The sequence below is a fragment of the Chiloscyllium plagiosum genome, unplaced genomic scaffold (assembly GCF_037043375.1).
Source record: "Chiloscyllium plagiosum isolate Xiang-an unplaced genomic scaffold, Cpla_swu_hap1 HiC_scaffold_35, whole genome shotgun sequence".
NCBI lineage: Eukaryota > Metazoa > Chordata > Chondrichthyes > Orectolobiformes > Hemiscylliidae > Chiloscyllium > Chiloscyllium plagiosum.
Window position 1 is genome coordinate 63,479,426 of NW_028270173.1, and position 18,802 is coordinate 63,498,227.

General features: G+C 44.7%; 1 protein-coding gene across 3 annotated transcripts; it reads right to left on the minus strand.

Moving 5' to 3' along the window:
* Positions 1 to 385: 385 nt before the first annotated feature.
* Positions 386 to 18,702, minus strand: LOC122541206 (uncharacterized). Of its 3 annotated transcripts, none has more exons than XM_087979751.1 (2): positions 18,543 to 18,702; positions 386 to 3,787 (listed from the first exon to the last, which is right to left on the minus strand). In XM_087979751.1, exon 2 carries the CDS (start codon positions 3,163 to 3,165, stop codon positions 2,566 to 2,568), a length of 600 nt encoding a protein of 199 aa, XP_087835877.1. In that variant the 5' UTR covers positions 3,166 to 3,787; positions 18,543 to 18,702; the 3' UTR covers positions 386 to 2,565. The 3 variants fall into 3 exon arrangements, with proteins under 3 accessions (XP_087835877.1, XP_087835879.1, XP_087835878.1); XM_087979753.1 differs by lacking the exon at positions 18,543 to 18,702 and adding an exon at positions 7,278 to 7,747; XM_087979752.1 differs by lacking the exon at positions 18,543 to 18,702 and adding an exon at positions 7,055 to 7,075.
* Positions 18,703 to 18,802: the final 100 nt, after the last annotated feature.

The following is an 18,802-nucleotide window of genomic DNA, read 5'->3' on the forward strand; positions in this document are numbered from 1 at the left end:
TTATAAATCCGTTGGGACCATGGTACACTTTCCCAGAACTAGAGGACAACAACCCTCCTCCTCAAAACCCCCAGCATACTTATTGACCCAGCCCTACTCCTAAACTCAGTTTCCATTGATATTCAGGTCAGTAATACAGGTGCTTGAGAGATGGGGGCAGGATGAGTCTTGATCTTGATCTGGGTGTCTGTGGCCCGGATTAATCCGACACTTATTTTGATGGTGTTTTACTCTGTAACCCGTGTTCTACCTTCTCCATGATGTTTGATGGCACAGTGTCAATGTGGAGCAGTTATTCCATCCTTAGATGAACCTACACCTTCCTCTTATACTCTGAAATCTATAGTTCAGCCTGAAAGTGCAGAAAATTAACACTGTTCACAACTTCACTCTCCAACAGTTTATTGTATGATTCATAAACACACAAACATCAGTTCCCTGCTCCTTTTTTGAGTTAATTCAATATCAAACTCATACTCTATTCCTAGAAAGTCTGAGCTGTAGTCTCACTGTTAATCCTTGAATTGCTGTTTCTGAAAATTTGCTGCTTTAATTCTTGCTGTTCCTTTAGCTTTGTTGTTCTGTTTGAATTCATCCAATCTCCTTCTTAAACTGATTTTCAATGAAGCTCTACACTGTGTAGTGCTGCAACTGCTGCTTTTACTGTTGTCTGTTTCTGGGGTCGTTGGTCTCTTGCTACTGCCACGACCACACTTCCTGCTAAACACACATTTTGTGAAACCGACAAAAGAGCACAAACACATCCCCAAATCTGTGTCATCTGACATATTGTAACAGTCTCAAATCCTGATTCATGACCAGTCCATTAACATATGAAACTTGTTTTGATTTAGAAGACCCTGGTTATCAGATTAGGTTAATTTCATTTGAAACAGCAAGTTTTCTGTGATGAATGTTTCCAAGGAATATGGAGCACATTCAGATGTGGTGGCTCCATGCAGCTCATTGACTTGTTATTATTTACAGTTCTGCAGGGTAGTCAGAGGAGTTCAGTGGTTGGGTCAATCATTGAACTGGATAGGTGCACATTCATTGTGTGGTCTGAGGCTTCATTCACTATCTCGTGACTGGTCAATTGAAAACATCAGTCATTGTGTTTGCCAGGTTCGCAAGGTACCACAGAATGCTGGCAGGATGATTTGGCCAATTTATGAAAATTATTCATTCCAAAATTGCCTTTTTACTCCCAGTGTGTATTTTTTGGCTTTTAAATGTTGACTTATTTTAAGATGAATTTTTTTGCTGAACGCTCAATTGCAATCTTCATTTTAAATGTAGAGAAGTGATTCCTTCAGGTTTGTATCCAAGTGTTTCAAAATATTTCTGACTCTATCATCTTTTCAGACAGTCAACTCCAGAGCGTCAGCACCCTCTGGTGAAAAACACTTATCCTCAAATCTCCTCTAATCCTGACTTGAATCTATTAACTTTAAATCTCTGCACTCTGGATACTGACTTCTTTGCTCAGGGAAGTAAGCTTGAAACAATCCCACGAGCTGCCTATGCCACTTCCTTCCCTTCCACTTGTCTCCTTAGACAAACTTGCATTAATGCTCCCTCCTGTCCTAGCTCTGAATTCACACTGTTCTCTAGTTTCTCTTCCTTCTTCCCTTCAAGAGATCCATCTCCGAGTGGATTCATTGATGTTCCAGCATTAAAATAAGACTCGCATCAGAAGAGTTTCTCAGTGTCTGTGTACAGGGGGACCAGAAGATTGTGTGAAAGCCTCAACACACATCTCCCATCCGAATCGTTTCTTTCCAGCATGGATCCGCTGATGCTTTTGAAGAGTGGGGACGTTGGTGGAAGTTTTTTCACAAATCATATTTGAAAGTTTACTCCCCTCCATAAGTCCTCTGGTATTCCAGAAGAGCTGAAGACATGACAAAATCTTAACCATAAACCTCACAGTTAAATTGTTACTCAGTGTGTGAATTATCTAATGGAGCAGGATGTTCAATGGCTGTGAGCATAATTTATCACCCACCTTACACTTGTGTGTATCTTGCCTCTGTGGATGCTTAGATGTGTGTGGAGGTGCAGTTACAACAAGAATAATTTGACACACACTACCAGTGAATGGTTCGTCCCTGTCGAGAAAGTGTTGATATCTGTGAAGAGTCAATGAATTTGACAACCATTTGTTACATCTCACACACTTGAACAGCTTTTCCCCAGTGTGACTGCGCTGGTATTTGCACAACTCTGACGTAAGGTAAAAGTTTTCCGATTCATCTCACAAATGAAGGGATTGTGCTCCATATGAATGTATTAGTATGCACAGATGGTCAATGATGCCGAAGAACTGAAATAATCTCTCCTGTATTCACTGAGTTGGTCTGAGTGGACATTTGATAGTCTCGAGATGGATTTCTCACACCCCTCATGCCTGAAGAGTTGCTCCTGTGTGAATCTTCTGATGGAACAGGAGGGTCAAAGGCCTCGAGAAGGGTTTGTTGCATACATCACATGTGTGAGTGCATCTGTGTTTGTGGAAAGCCAATAAATTACAGAATATTTGTCATGTACAGTGCCTGTTGATGGTTACTTGCCTTTGTGAATACATCGGTGTCTGCGGAGGTGTGATAACTGTGAGAAAGATTTGTCGCATACCTTGCACGTGAATGGTTTCTCCCCTGTGTGAATGCGTTGGTGTGCATGGAGGGTTGATGAATTGGTAAATGACTTGTCACATATGTCACATGTGAATGGTTTTTCCCGAGTGTGAATGCGTTGATGTCCGTGGAGTGTGGATGAGTGTGAGAATGATTTGTCACACACCTTGCAGGTGAATGGTTTCTGTCCTGTGTGAATGCGCTGGTGAACACGAAGGGCTGAAGAAGTAGAGAATGATTTGATGCACACCTTGCACGTGAATGGTTTCTCTCCTGTGTGAATGCGCTGGTGTTCAAGGAGACCCCACGACTGTAAGAATGATTTGTCACACACGTCACATTTAAAGGGTTTCTCCCCTGTGTGAAGCTGTTGGTGTCTGCGGAGGGTTGATGAGTACAAGAATGTTTTGTCACACACCTCACACTTGAATGGCTTCTCACCAGTGTGAATATATTGATGATTCACAAGTGTCATTGGCATTGTGAAGGCTGGATCACAAACCTCACACTTCAGTGACTTCTCTTCCATGAAGCTGTTGCTGTACAACAAATGCACCTTATGTGATAAGAGACTTTATGAAACCCAGGGGCCCTCTTCATACACTTGAACTGTCTCTCATCTGGAGGAATGAGTCAGTGGCTCACAAGGCTCGATGAATGATTAAAGCTCTCACTACACTTGGAGTCACTCACACTTCTTCCCAGCCTCACCGTAACCGATCATTCACGGGGCAGCTTCTCCTGTTTGACAGGCTGAGTAGTAACAAGATTCTGCTACTGTGAGCTGCACCAGGAGAGTCGGAAGCTGCTCGCTTTTGGATTTTCTGGACTTGCACTGGTATCCTTTTTGAAGTATGGAGATTTGATTATTTTTCATTTCATTTCATCAAGATTTCCTATATTTGTTGAACCTGGTTCTAATGGAAGGCTCCTCACGGCTGACAAGTTTCAGATCTGATATGTCAAAGCTCCCCTGACCCAACCTATTTCCAGATGATGGTTTAAATGCCCAACTTTCTCTGTATTGACCAATGTTCTGAAAGGATTGGATGTCTTCCCACAGTTGTACAATTGTTCCATGTGTGAGAATCAAGATCCATCTGCCATGTCTATCCTCTCTGTATTTTCCAGTATAGCATGGTGCATTCCATCTGTAAAACAGGGAAAGGAAACATGATTTCTTCTAACTCTATCTTACCCTTAATGAAAGAGCCAAAATTTCATACTATTTTTAAAAAATTCATATTTTCCCCAGAAATGGGTGTAGCTGACTGGCCTGACTAATATTTGTTGCCCATCTACGTTTCCCCTTCAGCAGGTGGTGCTGAACCACCTACTTGAATCATGACAACCTATTGTATTGGAAGTTGAAGGGACACTGAGTGCTGTTATCAAAGTAGATCCAGGATTTTGTTGGGCAACTTTAAGGAGAACTTATAGCAGGTGAGTTTCCTCTGCATCTGCTGCCCTTGTCCTTGTAGCTGCTGGAATTCACAGGTTTGGAAGAAACTTTGGAAGGAGCATTGTGCGAGTTACTGCAATGCTTGGTATGAATGGTTTACACTGATATCTCTGTGCATTGGTTGTGAAGGCAGTGAATTTGGAAGTGTTCGACAGGCTACCAATCAAACAGGCAGTTTACTTCTGAGTGAAAGTGATGACTGCAGATGCTGGAGAGTCAAAGTCAAAAATGTGTGGCGCTGAAAAAGCACAGCAGGTCAGGCAGAATCTAAGGAGCAGGAGTGTTGACATTTTGGGCAAAACCCTTTCATACTGATGGTTTGGTGATGGGAGGTGAGGCTGTGGTCGAGGGGGCGGTAGGATGAGGTGTTTGTCAATTGGCACCTAGCTTCAGCAACGTAGAGTTTGATGCGCCAAACTACCACTGAATCCCCTTTGACTGCTGGTTTAATGGTTGGGTTGGAGGTTGGAGCGGAGGTAGTGGATGGCTGTGCTTTGCGAGTTTGGAGTGGGTAAGTGAGGTGGACAGGTTGAGACAGTTAATGTCACAGCAGCAGTTGGAGATGAAGTGATCTAGGGCAGGTAAGAGACCAGGACCGGGTGTCCAAGAGGATGGACTATGTTTGAGGTGGAAGAAGGGGTCCTCGGACGGTGGGTGGGAGTCACAAACGAAAACGTAAGCATGGAGGTGGAGGAAGAAAAGTTCGATGTCGCAATGCAAATGGAATTCGTTGACCTGGGAGCATTTTGGGATGAAGGTGAGAGCTTTATTGAGGACTGATCATTCATCCTCAGTGAGGGGGAGGTCTGAAGGGGATGGTAAAAACTCGGCAGGGCTGGGGGCTGGTGCCTGGCGTACAGCTGGAGTTGGTTTGGCGGGTGCAGAGATTGTCTCTGTACTTCTGACTGAAGTTGTGTTATTGCAGCTCCACTCATCAGGCAAATGAATAGAAACCATCAGATAGTCAGTTTTTAAGAGACTTGAGGAACCAGGTAATGAAAACATTAAACATCAAAAAGGCTCATGGAATATCTCAAGGAAGAGAATACAAGGTGTTGGAAGTCATGTTTAAGTGATACAAAGCTCTGGTTTGACCAGACTTGGAATATTGGGAGTAGTTCTGGGCCTAGATTAGAGTGGTGCTGGAAAAGCACAGCAGTTCAAGCAGCATCCGAGGAGCAGTAAAATCGACATTTCGGGCAAAAGCCCTTCATCAGGATACGGATGAGTTGGACCGAAGGGTCTGATTGAGTTATATGACTCTGTCCTGCTAATGGACTGTGGAGAGAGGCTGTATCAAGAAGGTTAGTTGCACTCCAACTCCCCGCAAAATAAACTCCCAGATTTGCTTGACAAATTCAGCAGGTCTGGCAGCAACTGTGGGAAATAGCAGAGTTAACATTTTCAGTTCAGTGACTCTTCATCAGAACAGAAACGTTAACTCTGTTTTGTTCCCCACAGATACTGCCAAATCTGCTGAGTTTTGCCAGGAATTTCTGGTTTTGTTTCAGGAAATTCATGTTGCTCCAGAAATATTTGGACTGGCTGTGAGAGTGGTTCATCAGAGAGTCCAACCACTCTGTCCTTTCTTTCCTCTTCCGCTTCACCAATTTCGTTATCCACTTTGGGAGCAAAAGCAGGAAGGCAGACTATTAGCTCAGTGGCTACAAACTGAGAGCGGGGAATGTGCAACAATACACGGGTGGCTTCCTACACCAGTCGCTGAAGGTAAGCATGTACATGTAGCAGGTGTTGACCTTCAAGATGAGGGGATACAGGAGCAAGAATATTTGTTGCAATTACACATGGCCTTTGTCAAACTACACCTGGAATATCATGTGCAATTTTGATCTCCTTATCTGAGAAAGCATGTTCTTACTATAGAGGGAGTGCAGCAAAGGTTTACCAAATTGATCCCTGGGTTGGCTGGACTGATATGAGTAGAGATTGAATTAGTTAGGATTATATTGACTGGAGTTCATAAGAATGAGTGAGAATCTCAAAAGAAACCTACAAATATCTATCAGGACTAGATGCAAATACAGGAAGAATGCTGCCGATTGCAGATGAGTCGAGAAAGTCCCAAGCTATGGAACCAACCTGTTAGGATCGAGATGAGAACTTTTTTTGTTTTATCCAGAGAGTGGCAAGAATGTGGGATTTGCTACCTCAGAAAACAGTCACAGAGAGAACATTCAAAACATCCTTTCAAGAAGGATCTGGACCAGAGCACTTGGAGCGAAAGGAATCAAAGGATATGGTGGGAAACATGGGACAGGCAATTGAGTTTAATGATTAGTCATGATTACAATGAATGGTGGTGCAAACTTTAAGGATCAAAGTTAAAAATCACACAACACCAGGTTATAGTCCAACAGGTTTAATTGGAAGCACACTAGCTTTCGGAGTGACGCTCCTTCATCACCTGATGAAGGAGCGTCGCTCCGAAAGCTAGTGTGCTTCCAGTTAAACCTGTTGGACTATAACCTGGTGTTGTGTGATTTTTAACTTTGTACACCCCAGTCCAACACCGGCATCTCCGAATCTTGAAGGATCAAATATGCTAATCCTGTTTCTATTTTCTATGTTAGTCTATAAGATAATAATCAGCTTCCAACAAACACAGTACTTAAAACAGTAAGTTAGAATTCAAACACAGTCTACACCTCCCAGACACTTAAACCTCGCCCTACCATATTCAGGAATGAGCCATCAACAATCCTCAGTCTGGAAATCAGAGGGAAATGCTTCCAATAAACACACTCAATATCCAACACACAGCTCCAGTCACACAGTTCAGCACAAAGCACCGAGTAAACAGCTCTCTCAGCTGGATCCTCTCACACAGCATAAGGGACATTTCCACCCCTGACTGCCCACAGGATAGTCAGACTGCCTGAAGATTGGTGTGGATATTATGGGATACAATTTGTATAAAAGCTGCTCCTTCACTCACCATCTCCTCACTTGGTTTTCAGTCCCTTTAGGAAGTGAACCAGCTCTGGAAGAGGAAGAGGAGACAATGGGCAGAGTGGGTGGGCTCTCTGATTGACGTCTCTCACAGTCAATCCAAATATTTCTGGAGCAACGTGAGTTTCCTGAAACTTGGGAAACTGACCGGGAAATGGAGGTGACTTTGAGCAGCAGATTAGGGGATACTTAAACTTGTCGTTTCCCACCTGAATTAAGTCTCACTTATTGCAACTGATGTCTCGATTTCTAGTGTGGAAATAGCATTGTTCATTCTTGCTAGCCTTCAAACTGACATCAATGTGGGAAGTGCAGCCTCGAATGTGTTTGACAGCTGGTCAGGCATCCATGACTTGCAGTGCTGGGCTCAGCAGGTGCACAAACAGCGCGGCAAAGGAGAGAAAGAGTACACCAGGGAAACATCTCGGAAAATAGGAGACGGAAATACGATGTATTGCTCTATTACCCAGGAAGTGAGTTGGGGCTAATTGTAAGAATGTCAGTCCCATGCGTTGAGTTTGACCTCACTGCCCTGTTAAAGAGTCGACTCCTTAGCTCCAATTTCTAAGGGTCGACATTTAATTGCACAGCTCCTCTCCCAAGGTGCCACAGTTAATTCACTTCTCCATTAATGTTCCAGTCTATTCCCCGTCCCAATTTATTCACGAGTCCAGTTCCCAGACCAATCCTTAAAATAAAACAAAGAACTGTGGATTCTGAAGATCTGAAACAAATGCAAACAAAAATTGCTGGAGAAATCAGCAGGTCTGGGAGATTTGTGGAGAGAGAACCAAGTTAACACTTCATGCCCACTGACTCTGACTCCAGAGGTGAGGGTGGCTTTGAGTTAAACAGTTGCTGCAGAAATGTTGGGGTGAATGAAAGATCAAAGGTTGAAACATATGGGATTCTGAGAGTGCAGTTGTCATTGCATTGGGGAATAGTTATTACCATTGGAGGGTTACAGAAGGTGGTCAATCTGGAATATCGAAGGGAGATATCAGTGCTGAGCTGTCCATGGAAGTGATCAAAGATGGCCTTCTCTGTGATTGATAGTATGAGAGTGAGACTGGATGAGACAGTATGATCAAGGTGGGGCCAGGAATCAGGGTCGGGGAAATCACCAAAACTGAGAGTCTGATTAAGCAAGGGAAGTTCTTTTTGGACAACTGTTTCTCACACACAGACAATACTTTGCAGCAGTAATTGCTGCCATGCAAATCCCAATCCTTTCAGCTCATTGCTGGAGTCGATCCAGTTGGGCTGTGTTTGAAAGAAGGTGGCAGGCCATAAAAAGGTGTGAAATTTGGCAGTGATTACTTAAGTGGACACCTTAAAATCATCAAATCCTTATCTTGGACAGCCTCAGTGTCCTAATGGACAAGGTACTAGCCTCCCAAACCAGGATTGTGGGTTCGAGTTCTGGGGTTAAAGAAAATTTTCGTTCACAAACAAATCTCAAATTCACTGTCACATTCCGTGACAAGCAGAGAACTTACTGTTTGAACTAATCAAACAATCTGAGTCATTCCCATCCAGCCGATTCTCATTCTGTTACTTGCTTCCCAGTGATGCAAAGCAATGCAAAATATATTTCCCGAGCTGAACACCATCACAACACACAGAATAATGTTCCCAGCCAAATCCTGTCATTACCCAATACCCCAGCACAATCACTATTTTGAAATGTCAATCAGAGTCAAAGATAGAGCGATAGAGTCAAACAGCACAGAAACAGACCCTTCTGTCCAACTTGTCTGCATGGACCAGATATTTGAAATTGATTTTGTCCTATTTAGCAGCCTTTGATCCATATCCTTTTAAACCCTTCCTATTCATATACCTATCCAGGTGCCTTTTAAATATTGCAACTGAATCCACCTCCACCACTTTCTCTGGCAGCTTGTCCCATACACACACACACCACCATCTCTATGAAAAGGTTACCCTTTGGGTTTCATTTAAATACTTTCCCTCTCACCTTAAAACTATGCTCACTAGTTATGGGTTCCCCTACTCTGGGAAAAAAAGAAATTGCCAATTCACATTACCATGCCTCTCATGATTTATTAAACTTCCATAAGGTCACCCTCAGCCTTCAATGCTTCAGGATAAAAGCCCCGGGCTATTCAGCCCACCCTACAGATCAAACTGTCCAATACCAGCTACATCCTTGTAAATTTTTTCGGAACCTTTTCAAGTTTAACAACATCCTTCTTATAGTAGGGAGACCAGAACTGTATGCAGTATTCTAAAACTGATCTCACCAATGTCCTGTACAGCCCACAATATGACTTTCCAACTTCTATACTGAATGCACTGACCAATGAAGGCAAGGTACAAAACACCTTCTCACCACACTGGCTACCTGCGATTCCACTTTCAATGAATTGATTAAATTGATTGATTTATGTCAGCAAGGGTGTTAAGGAATACGGGAGGCTGTAAATAGATGGGGCTATTGTACGAAGCAATGAGATTCAAATTGGCATGAGGGACTGAATGACATTCTGTTGTTCCTAGTTTTATTATGGGTCAGCCATGATGTAATTAAATTGGTACTGGTCTTGAGGGGCTGTATTGTCTTCACCTGATGGTGTAAATGTTTACAACCTGAAATGGAAGGAGACTAATAAACTGGTAGGGAGATTTGCTTGAGATTCTTGAGGGATGGGACTCAGGGAGATAATGTGGAAAGGGATCAGTCTGAGACTGGTACAGTTGGGAATATGAGCAAGTTAAACAGTCAGGGCAGGCAGGAACAAAATAGAGAATGAGGTAAGTTAAACTGCATTTATTTCAATGCAAGAGGCCTAACAAGGAAGGCAGATGAAATCAGGTCATGGTAAGGAACAAGGGACTTGGATATCATAGCAATTACAGGTCTGGCAGCTTAATCTGCCAAGATACAAAGGCTATAAGGAGGATAGCAAGGGGAGCAAGAGAGGACGGGGAGTGGCATTTTTGATAAGGGATAACATGATGGCTGTACTGAGGGGGGGATATTCCTGGGGAAATGTCCAGGCAAGTTATTTGGGTCGAACTGAGAAATAAGAAAGGGATGATTACCTCATTTGGATTGTACTAAAGACCACCCCAATAGTCAGTGGGAAGTTGAGAAACAAATTTGTAAGGTGATCTGAGTTCTCTGTAAGAATAATAGGGTGGGATTTTAACTTTCCAAACATAGACTGGGACTGCCATAGCGTTAAATGGAACCCAAGGGGTAACCTTTTCACACAGATGGTGGTGTGTATGTATGGGACAAGCTGCCAGAGAAAGTGGTGGAGGTGGATCCAGTTGCAATATTTAAAAGGCGCATGAATAGGAAGGGTTTAAAAGGATGTGGGTCAAAGGCTGCCAAATAGGACAAAATCAGTATCTGGTCCATGCAGACAAGTTGGACAGAAGGGTCTGTTTCCGTGCTGTATGACTCTATAACTCTATCTTTGTCTCTGATTGACATTTTAAAATAGTGATAAAAGGAGAGAAATTTGTTAAATGTTCACAAGAACATTTTCTGATTCAGTGTGTCGATGTACATATAAGAGAATGTACAAAACTTTGACCTACTCTTGGGAAATAAGGCAGGGCAAGTGACTGAGATGTCATTGGGGGAGCACATTGAGGCCAGTGACCATAAAATAGTGATGGAAAAGGATAGGCAGAATCTAAAAGTTACAGTTCTAAATTGGAGAAAGGCCAATTTTGACAGTGTTAGGCAAGAACTTTCAAAAGTTGATTGGGTGTGGATGTTCGCAGATGAAGGGATGGTTGGAAAATGGGAAGCCTTCAAAAATGAGCTCATGAAAATCCAGAGATATTATGTTCTTATTAGGGTTAGGAAATGCTAGATGACTGGAGAAATTGAGGTTTGGTTGAGAAAAAGAAGGAAGCATATGTCACATATCGACAGCAGAGATCAAGTGAATCCTTAGAAGAGTACAAAGGCAGTAGGACTATACTTAAGAGGGAAATCAGGAGGGCAAAATGGGGACATGAGACAGCTTTGGCAAATAGGATTAAGGAGAATCCAAGGCCATTTTATAAATAGATTAAGGACAAAAGTGTAACTTGGGAGAGAATAGGACACCTCAAAGATCAGCAAGGCGGCCTTTGTGTGGAACCGTAGGAGATGGGGGAAGATACTAAATGAGTATTTTGCATCAGTATTTACTGTGGAGAAGGACATGGATGATACAGAATGCATGGAAATAGATGGTGACATCTTGAAAAATGTCCATATTGCAGAGGAGGTGGTGCTGGATATCTTAAAACACATAAAGGTGGAGGAGTCTCCAGGTATACCCTAGAACTATGTGGGAAGCTAGGGAAGTGATTACTGAGCCCCTTGCTGAGATATTTGGATCATCAATAGTCAAAGGTGAGGTGCCAGAAGACTGAAAGTTGGCTAACATGATGCTACTACTGAACAATGGCAGTGAGGAAAAACCAGGGAACTATATACTGGTGAGCCTCATATTGGTGATGAGCAAGTTGTTGGAGAGAATCCTGAGGAACAGGATTTATATTTATATATTTGGAGAGTCAAGGATTGATTGCGGATAGCCAACATGGCTTTGTGTGAGGGAAATCATGTCTCACTAACTTAATTGAGTTTTTTGAAGAAGTAACAAAGAGGATTGATGAGGGCAGAGCGGTAGATGCGATCTATGTGGACTTCAGTAAGGCATTCGACAAGATTCCACATAATAGACTTCTGAGCAAAGTCAGATCACATAGAATACAGCCATTTGGATACAGAACTGGCTCGAAGGTAGAAGACAGAGGGTGGTGCTGAAGGGTTGCTTTTCAGACTGGAGGCCATTGACCAGTGGTGTGCCACAAGGATCAGTACCGGGTCCACTGCTTTTTGTCATTTGTATAAAAGATTTGGATGTGAACATAGGAGTTATAGTTAGTATGTTTTCAGATGACAACAAAATTGGAGGTGTAGTGGACAGCAAAGAAGGTTACCTCAGAGTACAATGAGATCTTGATCAGATGGGCCATTGGGCCGAGGAGTGGCAGATGGAGTTTACTTAGATAAATGTGAGGTGCTGCATTTTGGAAAGGCAAATCAGGGAAGGATATATACACTTAATGATAAGATCCCAGGAAGTGTTGCTGAACAAAGAGACCTTGGAGTGCAGATTCATAGTACCTTGAATGTAGTGTCTCAGGTAGATAGAATAATGTAGATGGCATTTGGTATACTTTCCTTTATTGGTCAGAGCATTAAGTACAGGAGATGGGAGGACATGTTGCAAATGTACAGAACATTGGTTAAGCCACTTTTGGAATGTTGTGTGCAATTCTGGTCTCCTTCTTTTGGGAAGGATCTTGTGAAACTTGAGAGGGTTTAGAAAAGATTTACAAGGGTGTTGCCAGGGTTCAAGGGTTTGAGCTCGAGGCAATGACTGAATCGGCTGGGACTATTTTCTCTGGAGTGTCGAAGGCTGAGGGGTGACCTTATAGACTTTATAAAATCATGAGGTATATGGATAGGGGAAATAGACAATGTCTTTTCCCTGGGGTTGGGGAGAAAGTGAGGACCACAGATGCTGCAGTTCAAAGTTGAAGAATGTGGTGCTGGAAAAGCACAGCTGGTCAGGCAACATCCGAGGAGCAGGAGAATCAACATTTCGAGCATAAGCCCTTTATCAGGAATGAAGCTTGTGGCCCAGGTAGGCTGAGAGATAAGTGGGGGTTGGGGGTTGGGGGGTAGGGGTTACTGGGGGGGGGGGGGAAGATAGCTGGTAATGCGATAGGTAGACGAATGTGGGGTTGAATGTGATAGCTAGGAGAGGAGGGTGGAATGGATAGGTGGGAAGAGAGATGGACAGATAGGACAGTTCAAGAGGGTGGTGCCGAATTGGAAGGTTGGATCTGGGATAAGATCGGAGGAGGGGAAATGAGGAACTGGTGAAATACAAATTGATCCTGTGTGGTTGGAGGGTCACAAGGTGGAAGATGAGGTGTTCTTCCTCCAGGCAGAACAAGCGACTGGGCTTGTATACCCTTGAGTTTAGAAGACTGAGAGGGGATCTGATTGAGACATATAAGATTATTAAAGGATTGGACACTCTGGAGGCAGGAAACATGTTTCCGCTGATGGGAGTGCCGAACCAGAGGACACAGCTTAAAAATACGGGGTTCCCCATTTAGGACAAAGACGAGGAGAAACTTCTTCACCCAGAGAGTGGTGGCTGTGTGGAATGCTCTGCCCCAGTGGGCAGTGGAAACCCAGTCTCTGGATTCATTTAAGAAAGAGTTGGATAGAGCTCTCAAGAATAGTGGAAAAGGGTTATGGAGATAAGGCAGGAACAGGATACTAATTAAGGATGATCAGCCATGATCATATTGAATGGTGGTGCAGGCTCGAAGGGCAGAATGGCCTACTCCTGCACCTATTGTCTATTCTCTATTGGCATTGGGTGGTTAGGGTTTAGTGATGGAGGAGGCCCAGGACTTGCATATCTTGGTGGAGTGGGAGAGGAAGTTAAAGTGTTCGGCTACAGGAGGGTGGGGTTGTTTAGTGCGTGTGTCCCAGAGATGTCTCTGAAACATTCCACAAGTCCCTCAGGATTCCCTCCAACAACTTGCCCACCACCGAGGTCAGGCTCACCGGTCTATAGTTCCCTGGCTTGTCTGTACCGCCCTTCTTAAACAGTGGCACCACGTTTGCCAACCTCCAGTCTTCCGGCACCTCACCTGTGACTATCGATGATACAAATATCTCAGCAAGAGGCCCAGCAATCACTTCTCTAGCTTCCCACAGAGTTCTCAGGTCCTGGGGATTAATCCACTTTTAACCGTTTCAAGACATCCAGCACTTCCTCCTCTATAATCTGGACATTTTGCAAGATGTCACCATCTATTTGCCGACAGTCTATATCTTCCATATCCTTTTCCACAGTAAATACTGATGCAAAATATTCATTTAGTATCTCCCCCATTTTCTGTGGCTCCACACAAAGGCCGCCTTGCTGATCTTTGAGGGGCCTATTCTCTCCCTAGTTACCCTTTTGTTCTTAACATATTTGTAAAACCCTTTGGATTCTCCTTAATTCTGTTTGCCAAAGTATTTCATGTCCCTGTTTTGCCCTCCTGATTTTCCTCTTAAGTATACTCTTACTTTCTTTATACTCTTCTAAGGATTCACTCGTTCTATCTTGTCTATACCTGACATATGCTTCCTTCTTTTTCTTAACCAAACCCTCAATTTCTTTAGTCATCCAGCATTCCCTATACCTACCAGCCTTCCCTTTCACCCTGACAGGAATATACTTTCTCTGGATTCTTGTTATCTCATTACTGGAGGCTTCCCATTCTCCAGCCTTCCCTTTACCTGCGAACATCTGCCTCCGATCAGCTTTCGAAAATTCTTGCCTAATGCCGTCAAAATTGGCCATTCTCCAAATTAGAACTTCAACTTTTAGATCTGGTCTATCCTTTTCCATCACTATTTAAAAATGAATAGAATTATGGTTGCTGGCCCCAAAGTGCTCCCGTACTGACACCTCAGTCACCTGCCCTGCCTTATTTCCCAAGAGGAGGTCAGGTTTTGCACCTTCTCTAGTAGATGCATCCACATACCGAATCAGAAAATTGTCTTGTACACACTTAAGAAATTCCTCTCCATCTAAACCTTTAACACTATGGCAGTCCCAGTCGATGTTTGGAAAGTAAAAATCCCCTACCATAACTACCCTATTATTCTTACAGATAGCTGAAATCACCTTACAAGTTTGTTTCTCAATTTCCCTCTGACTGTTGGGGGGTCTATAATACAATCCCAATAAGGTGATCATGCCTTTCTTATTTCTCAGTTCCACTCAAATAACTTCCCTGTATGTATTTCCGGGAATATCTTCCCTCACCACAATTGTAATGCTATCCCTTATCAAAAATGCCACTCCCCATCCTCTCTTGCCTCCCTTTCTATCCTTCCTGTAGCATTTGTATCCTGGAACATTACGCTGCCAGTCCTACACATCCCTGAGCCATGTTTCCGTAATTGCTATGACATCCCAGTCCCATGTTCCTAACCATGCCCTGAGTTCATCTGCCTTCCCTGTTAGGCCCTTTGCATTGAAATAAATGCAGTTTAATTTATTAGTCCAACCTTGTCCCTGCCTGCCCTGACTGTTTGACTCACTTCTGTTCTCAGCTGTACCCGTCTCAGATCAGTTTCTTTCCTCGCTATTTCCCTGGATTCTACCACCACCCCCCACACCCACCCACCTTCCTAGTTTAAATCCTCCCAAGCAGTTCTAGCAAATTTCCCTGCCAATATTCTGATCTTATTCCTATCGGAAAGATGTTGTGAAACTTGAAAAGGTTCAGAAAAGGTTTACAAGGATGTTGCCAGGGTTGGAGGATCTGAGCTACAGGGAGAGGCTGAACAGGCTGGGGCTGTTTTCCCTGGAGTGTCGGAGGTTGAGGGGGTGACCTTGTAGATGTTTACAAAATTATGAGGGGCGTGGATAGGATAAATAGACAAAGTCTTTTCCCTGGGGTCGGGGAGTCCAGAACTAGAGGGCATAGGTTTAGGGTGAGAGGGGAAAGATGTAAAAGAGACGAAGGGGCAACGTTTTCACGCAGAGGGTGGTACGTGTATGGGATGAGCTGCCAGGGGATGTGGTGGAAGCTGGTACAATTGCAACATTTAAGAGGCATTTGGATGGGTATACGAATAGGAAGGGTTTGGAGGGATATGGGCCGGGTGCTGGCAGGTGGGACTAGATTGGGTTGGGATATCTGATTGGCATGGACGGGTTGGACTGAAGGGTCTGTTTCCATGCTGTACATCAGTATGACTCTATGACTCTAAGTCGGCGTCCTATCTCTCCAATGTAGAAGAGACCACATCGGGAGCAACGAACACAGTACCACAATTTGTGGAGGTACAGGTAAATCTCTGTTGGGTGGAAAGATCCTTTGGGGCCTTGGACGGAGGTAAGGGGGAAGGTGTGGGCGCACATTTTGTACTTCCTGCGGTGGCAGGCGATGGTGCCGGGAGTGGAGGCTGGATTGGTGGTGGTAGTGGAGGAGGAGCGGTTGGGGCATGGACCTAACAAGGCAGTCGTAGATGGAATGTTTTCTCCGGTACGCAGATAGGGGTGGGGAGGGAAATATATCCCTGGTGGTGGGGTCTGTTTGTAGGAAGCGGAAATGGCGGATGATGAGGCGATGTGTCTTGAGGTTGTTGGGGTGGAAGGTGAGGACCAAGGGGTTCTGTTCTTGTTGTGATTGTAAGGGTTGTGTTCAAGGGCGCAGGTGCAGGAAATGGAGGAGATGCACTGGAAGGCATCGTCGACCACGTGGGAGATCTTTGAAGAAGGAGACTCTCTGGGATGAATATGGTAGAATTGGTCCTACTTGGAGCAGATGTGGTGGAGGCAGAGGAATTGAGAATAAGGGATAAAGTTCTTACAGGAGGCAGGGTGAAAGGAAGCAAAGACCAGGTAACTGTGGGAGTTGGTGGGTTTTTAGTAGATGTCCCTGTTGAGTCAGTCGCTAGAAATGGAGATGGAGAGGTCCAGTAAGGGGAGGGAGGTGTCCGAGATGGTCCAGGTGAACTTGAGGTTGGGGTGGAAGGTGTTAGTGAAGTTCAACTTCCTCATCGAAGTATGAGGTGGCGGCAATACTGTTATTGATGTAGCAGAGGTAAAGTTGGGGAATGGTGTAGCTGCAGAAGATAATCTTTTCCATGTACCCGACGAAGAGGCAGGCAGAGCTGGGGCCCATGCGGGTGCCCTTGGCTATCCCTTTGGTCTGGAGGAAGTCGGAGGATTCGAAGGGGAAATTGTTAAGGGTGAGGACCAGTTCAGCCAATTGAATGAGCATGTCAATGGAAGGACACAGCTTGAGTCGGCATGAGACAAAGAAATGGAGGGCTTGGAGGCCTTCATCATGGCGGTTCGATGTGTACAGGGACTGCATATCCATGGTGAAGGTGAAGTGTTGGGGGCTGGGGAAATGAAAGTCAGGGAGGAGGTCGAGGTTGAGGGTGGTGTCCTCAACGTAGGGGGGGGAGTTCCTGGACTAAGGGGGACAGGCGTCAAGGAATGCAGAGATAAGTTCAGTGGGGCAGGACAGGCTGAGATGATGGGTTGACCGGGCAGTCGAGTTTCTGAATTTTGGGTAGGAAGTAGAACTGGGTAGTGTGGGGTTCCGGGACTATGAGGTTGCATCCTTTGAATGGGAGATCCCCTGGGGTGATGAGGTTGTGGATGGTCTGGGAGATGATAGTTTGGTGATGGAAGGTGAGGTCATGGTCGAGTGGGCAGTAAGAGGAGGTGTCTGCGAGTTGGCGCTTGGCTTCAGCTGTGTAGAGGTTGTTGTGCCAAATTACCGCTGTGCCCCCTTTGTCTGCTGGTTTGATAGTGATGTTGGGGTTGGAGCGGAGGGAGTGGAGGGCTGTGCGTTGTGAGGATGAGAGATTGGAGTGGGTGAGAGGGATGGACAGGTTGGGCAGACAACTTCAAGGCGGCAGTTGGAAATGAAGAGATTGAGGGCGGGTAACAGACCAGCACTGGGTGTCTAGGCGGATCGGGTGTGTTGGAGGTGGGCATTTAACTTCCCCTCCCACTTCGCCAAGGACATGCAAGCTCTGGGCCTCCTCCACTGCCAAACCCTAACCACCTGACACCTGGAGGAAGAATGCCTCATCTTCCACCTTGGGATCCTCCAACCACACGGGATCAATGTGGATTTCACCAGTTTGTTCATTTCCCCTCCCCCCACCTTATCCCAGATCCAACTTTCCAACTCGGCACCACCCTCTTGAACCATCCAACCTGTATATCTTCCTTCCCACCTATCCACTCCACCCTCCTTTCTGACCTATCATCTTCACCCCCCCACCTTTAGCTACCTATCTAATTTCCAGCTACCTTCCCCCTACCCCACCCCCCATCCCATTTATCTCTCAGCCCCCTTTGGCCACAAGCCTCATTCCTGATTAAAGGCTTATACTTGAAGCGTTGATTCTCCTGCTCCTCAGATGCTGTCTGGCTGTGCTTTTCCAGCAATATATCCTTTGACCTGGGATGGGAGAGTCCAGAAGTGGAGGGCACAGGTTTAGGTTGAGAGGGGAAAAATTTAAAATGGACCTCAGGGGCAACTTTTTCATGCAACAATTGTTAGGTGTATGGAATGAGCTGTCAGAGGAAGTAATGAAGGCTGGTACAATTACAATATTTAAAAGGCATCTGGATGGGTATATGAATAGGAATAGTTTTAAGGAATATAAGCCAAGTGTTGGAAAATGGGACGAGATTAATTTACAACATCTGGTTGGCATGGACGAGTTGGACCAAAGAGTCTGTTTTCGTGCTGTACATCTCTGTGATTCTAACTTATTTCACCACACCCTGCTCCCAAAATGCCATCCAACGACATTAGGCTCAGTAATACAAGATTGACAGAGGCAGGAGAGTCTTGATCTTGTTCCGGGTGTGAGTGACCTGGGTTAATCCACTTGTCCAGGAACAGCTCAGACCTAGGCAAAAGTGAGGACTGCAGATGCTGGAAACCAGAGTTTACATTAGAGTGGTGCTGGTTAGCTCAGCAGGTCAGGCAGCATCCGAGGAGCAGGAACATCGACGTTTCGGGCAAAAGCCCTGATGAAGGGCTTTTGCCCGAAACGTCGATTTTCCTGCTCCTCGGGTTTGACTTTCTGTCCAACTTATGCTGCACCTTCTCTTATGAGTGTTTGATGGACGAT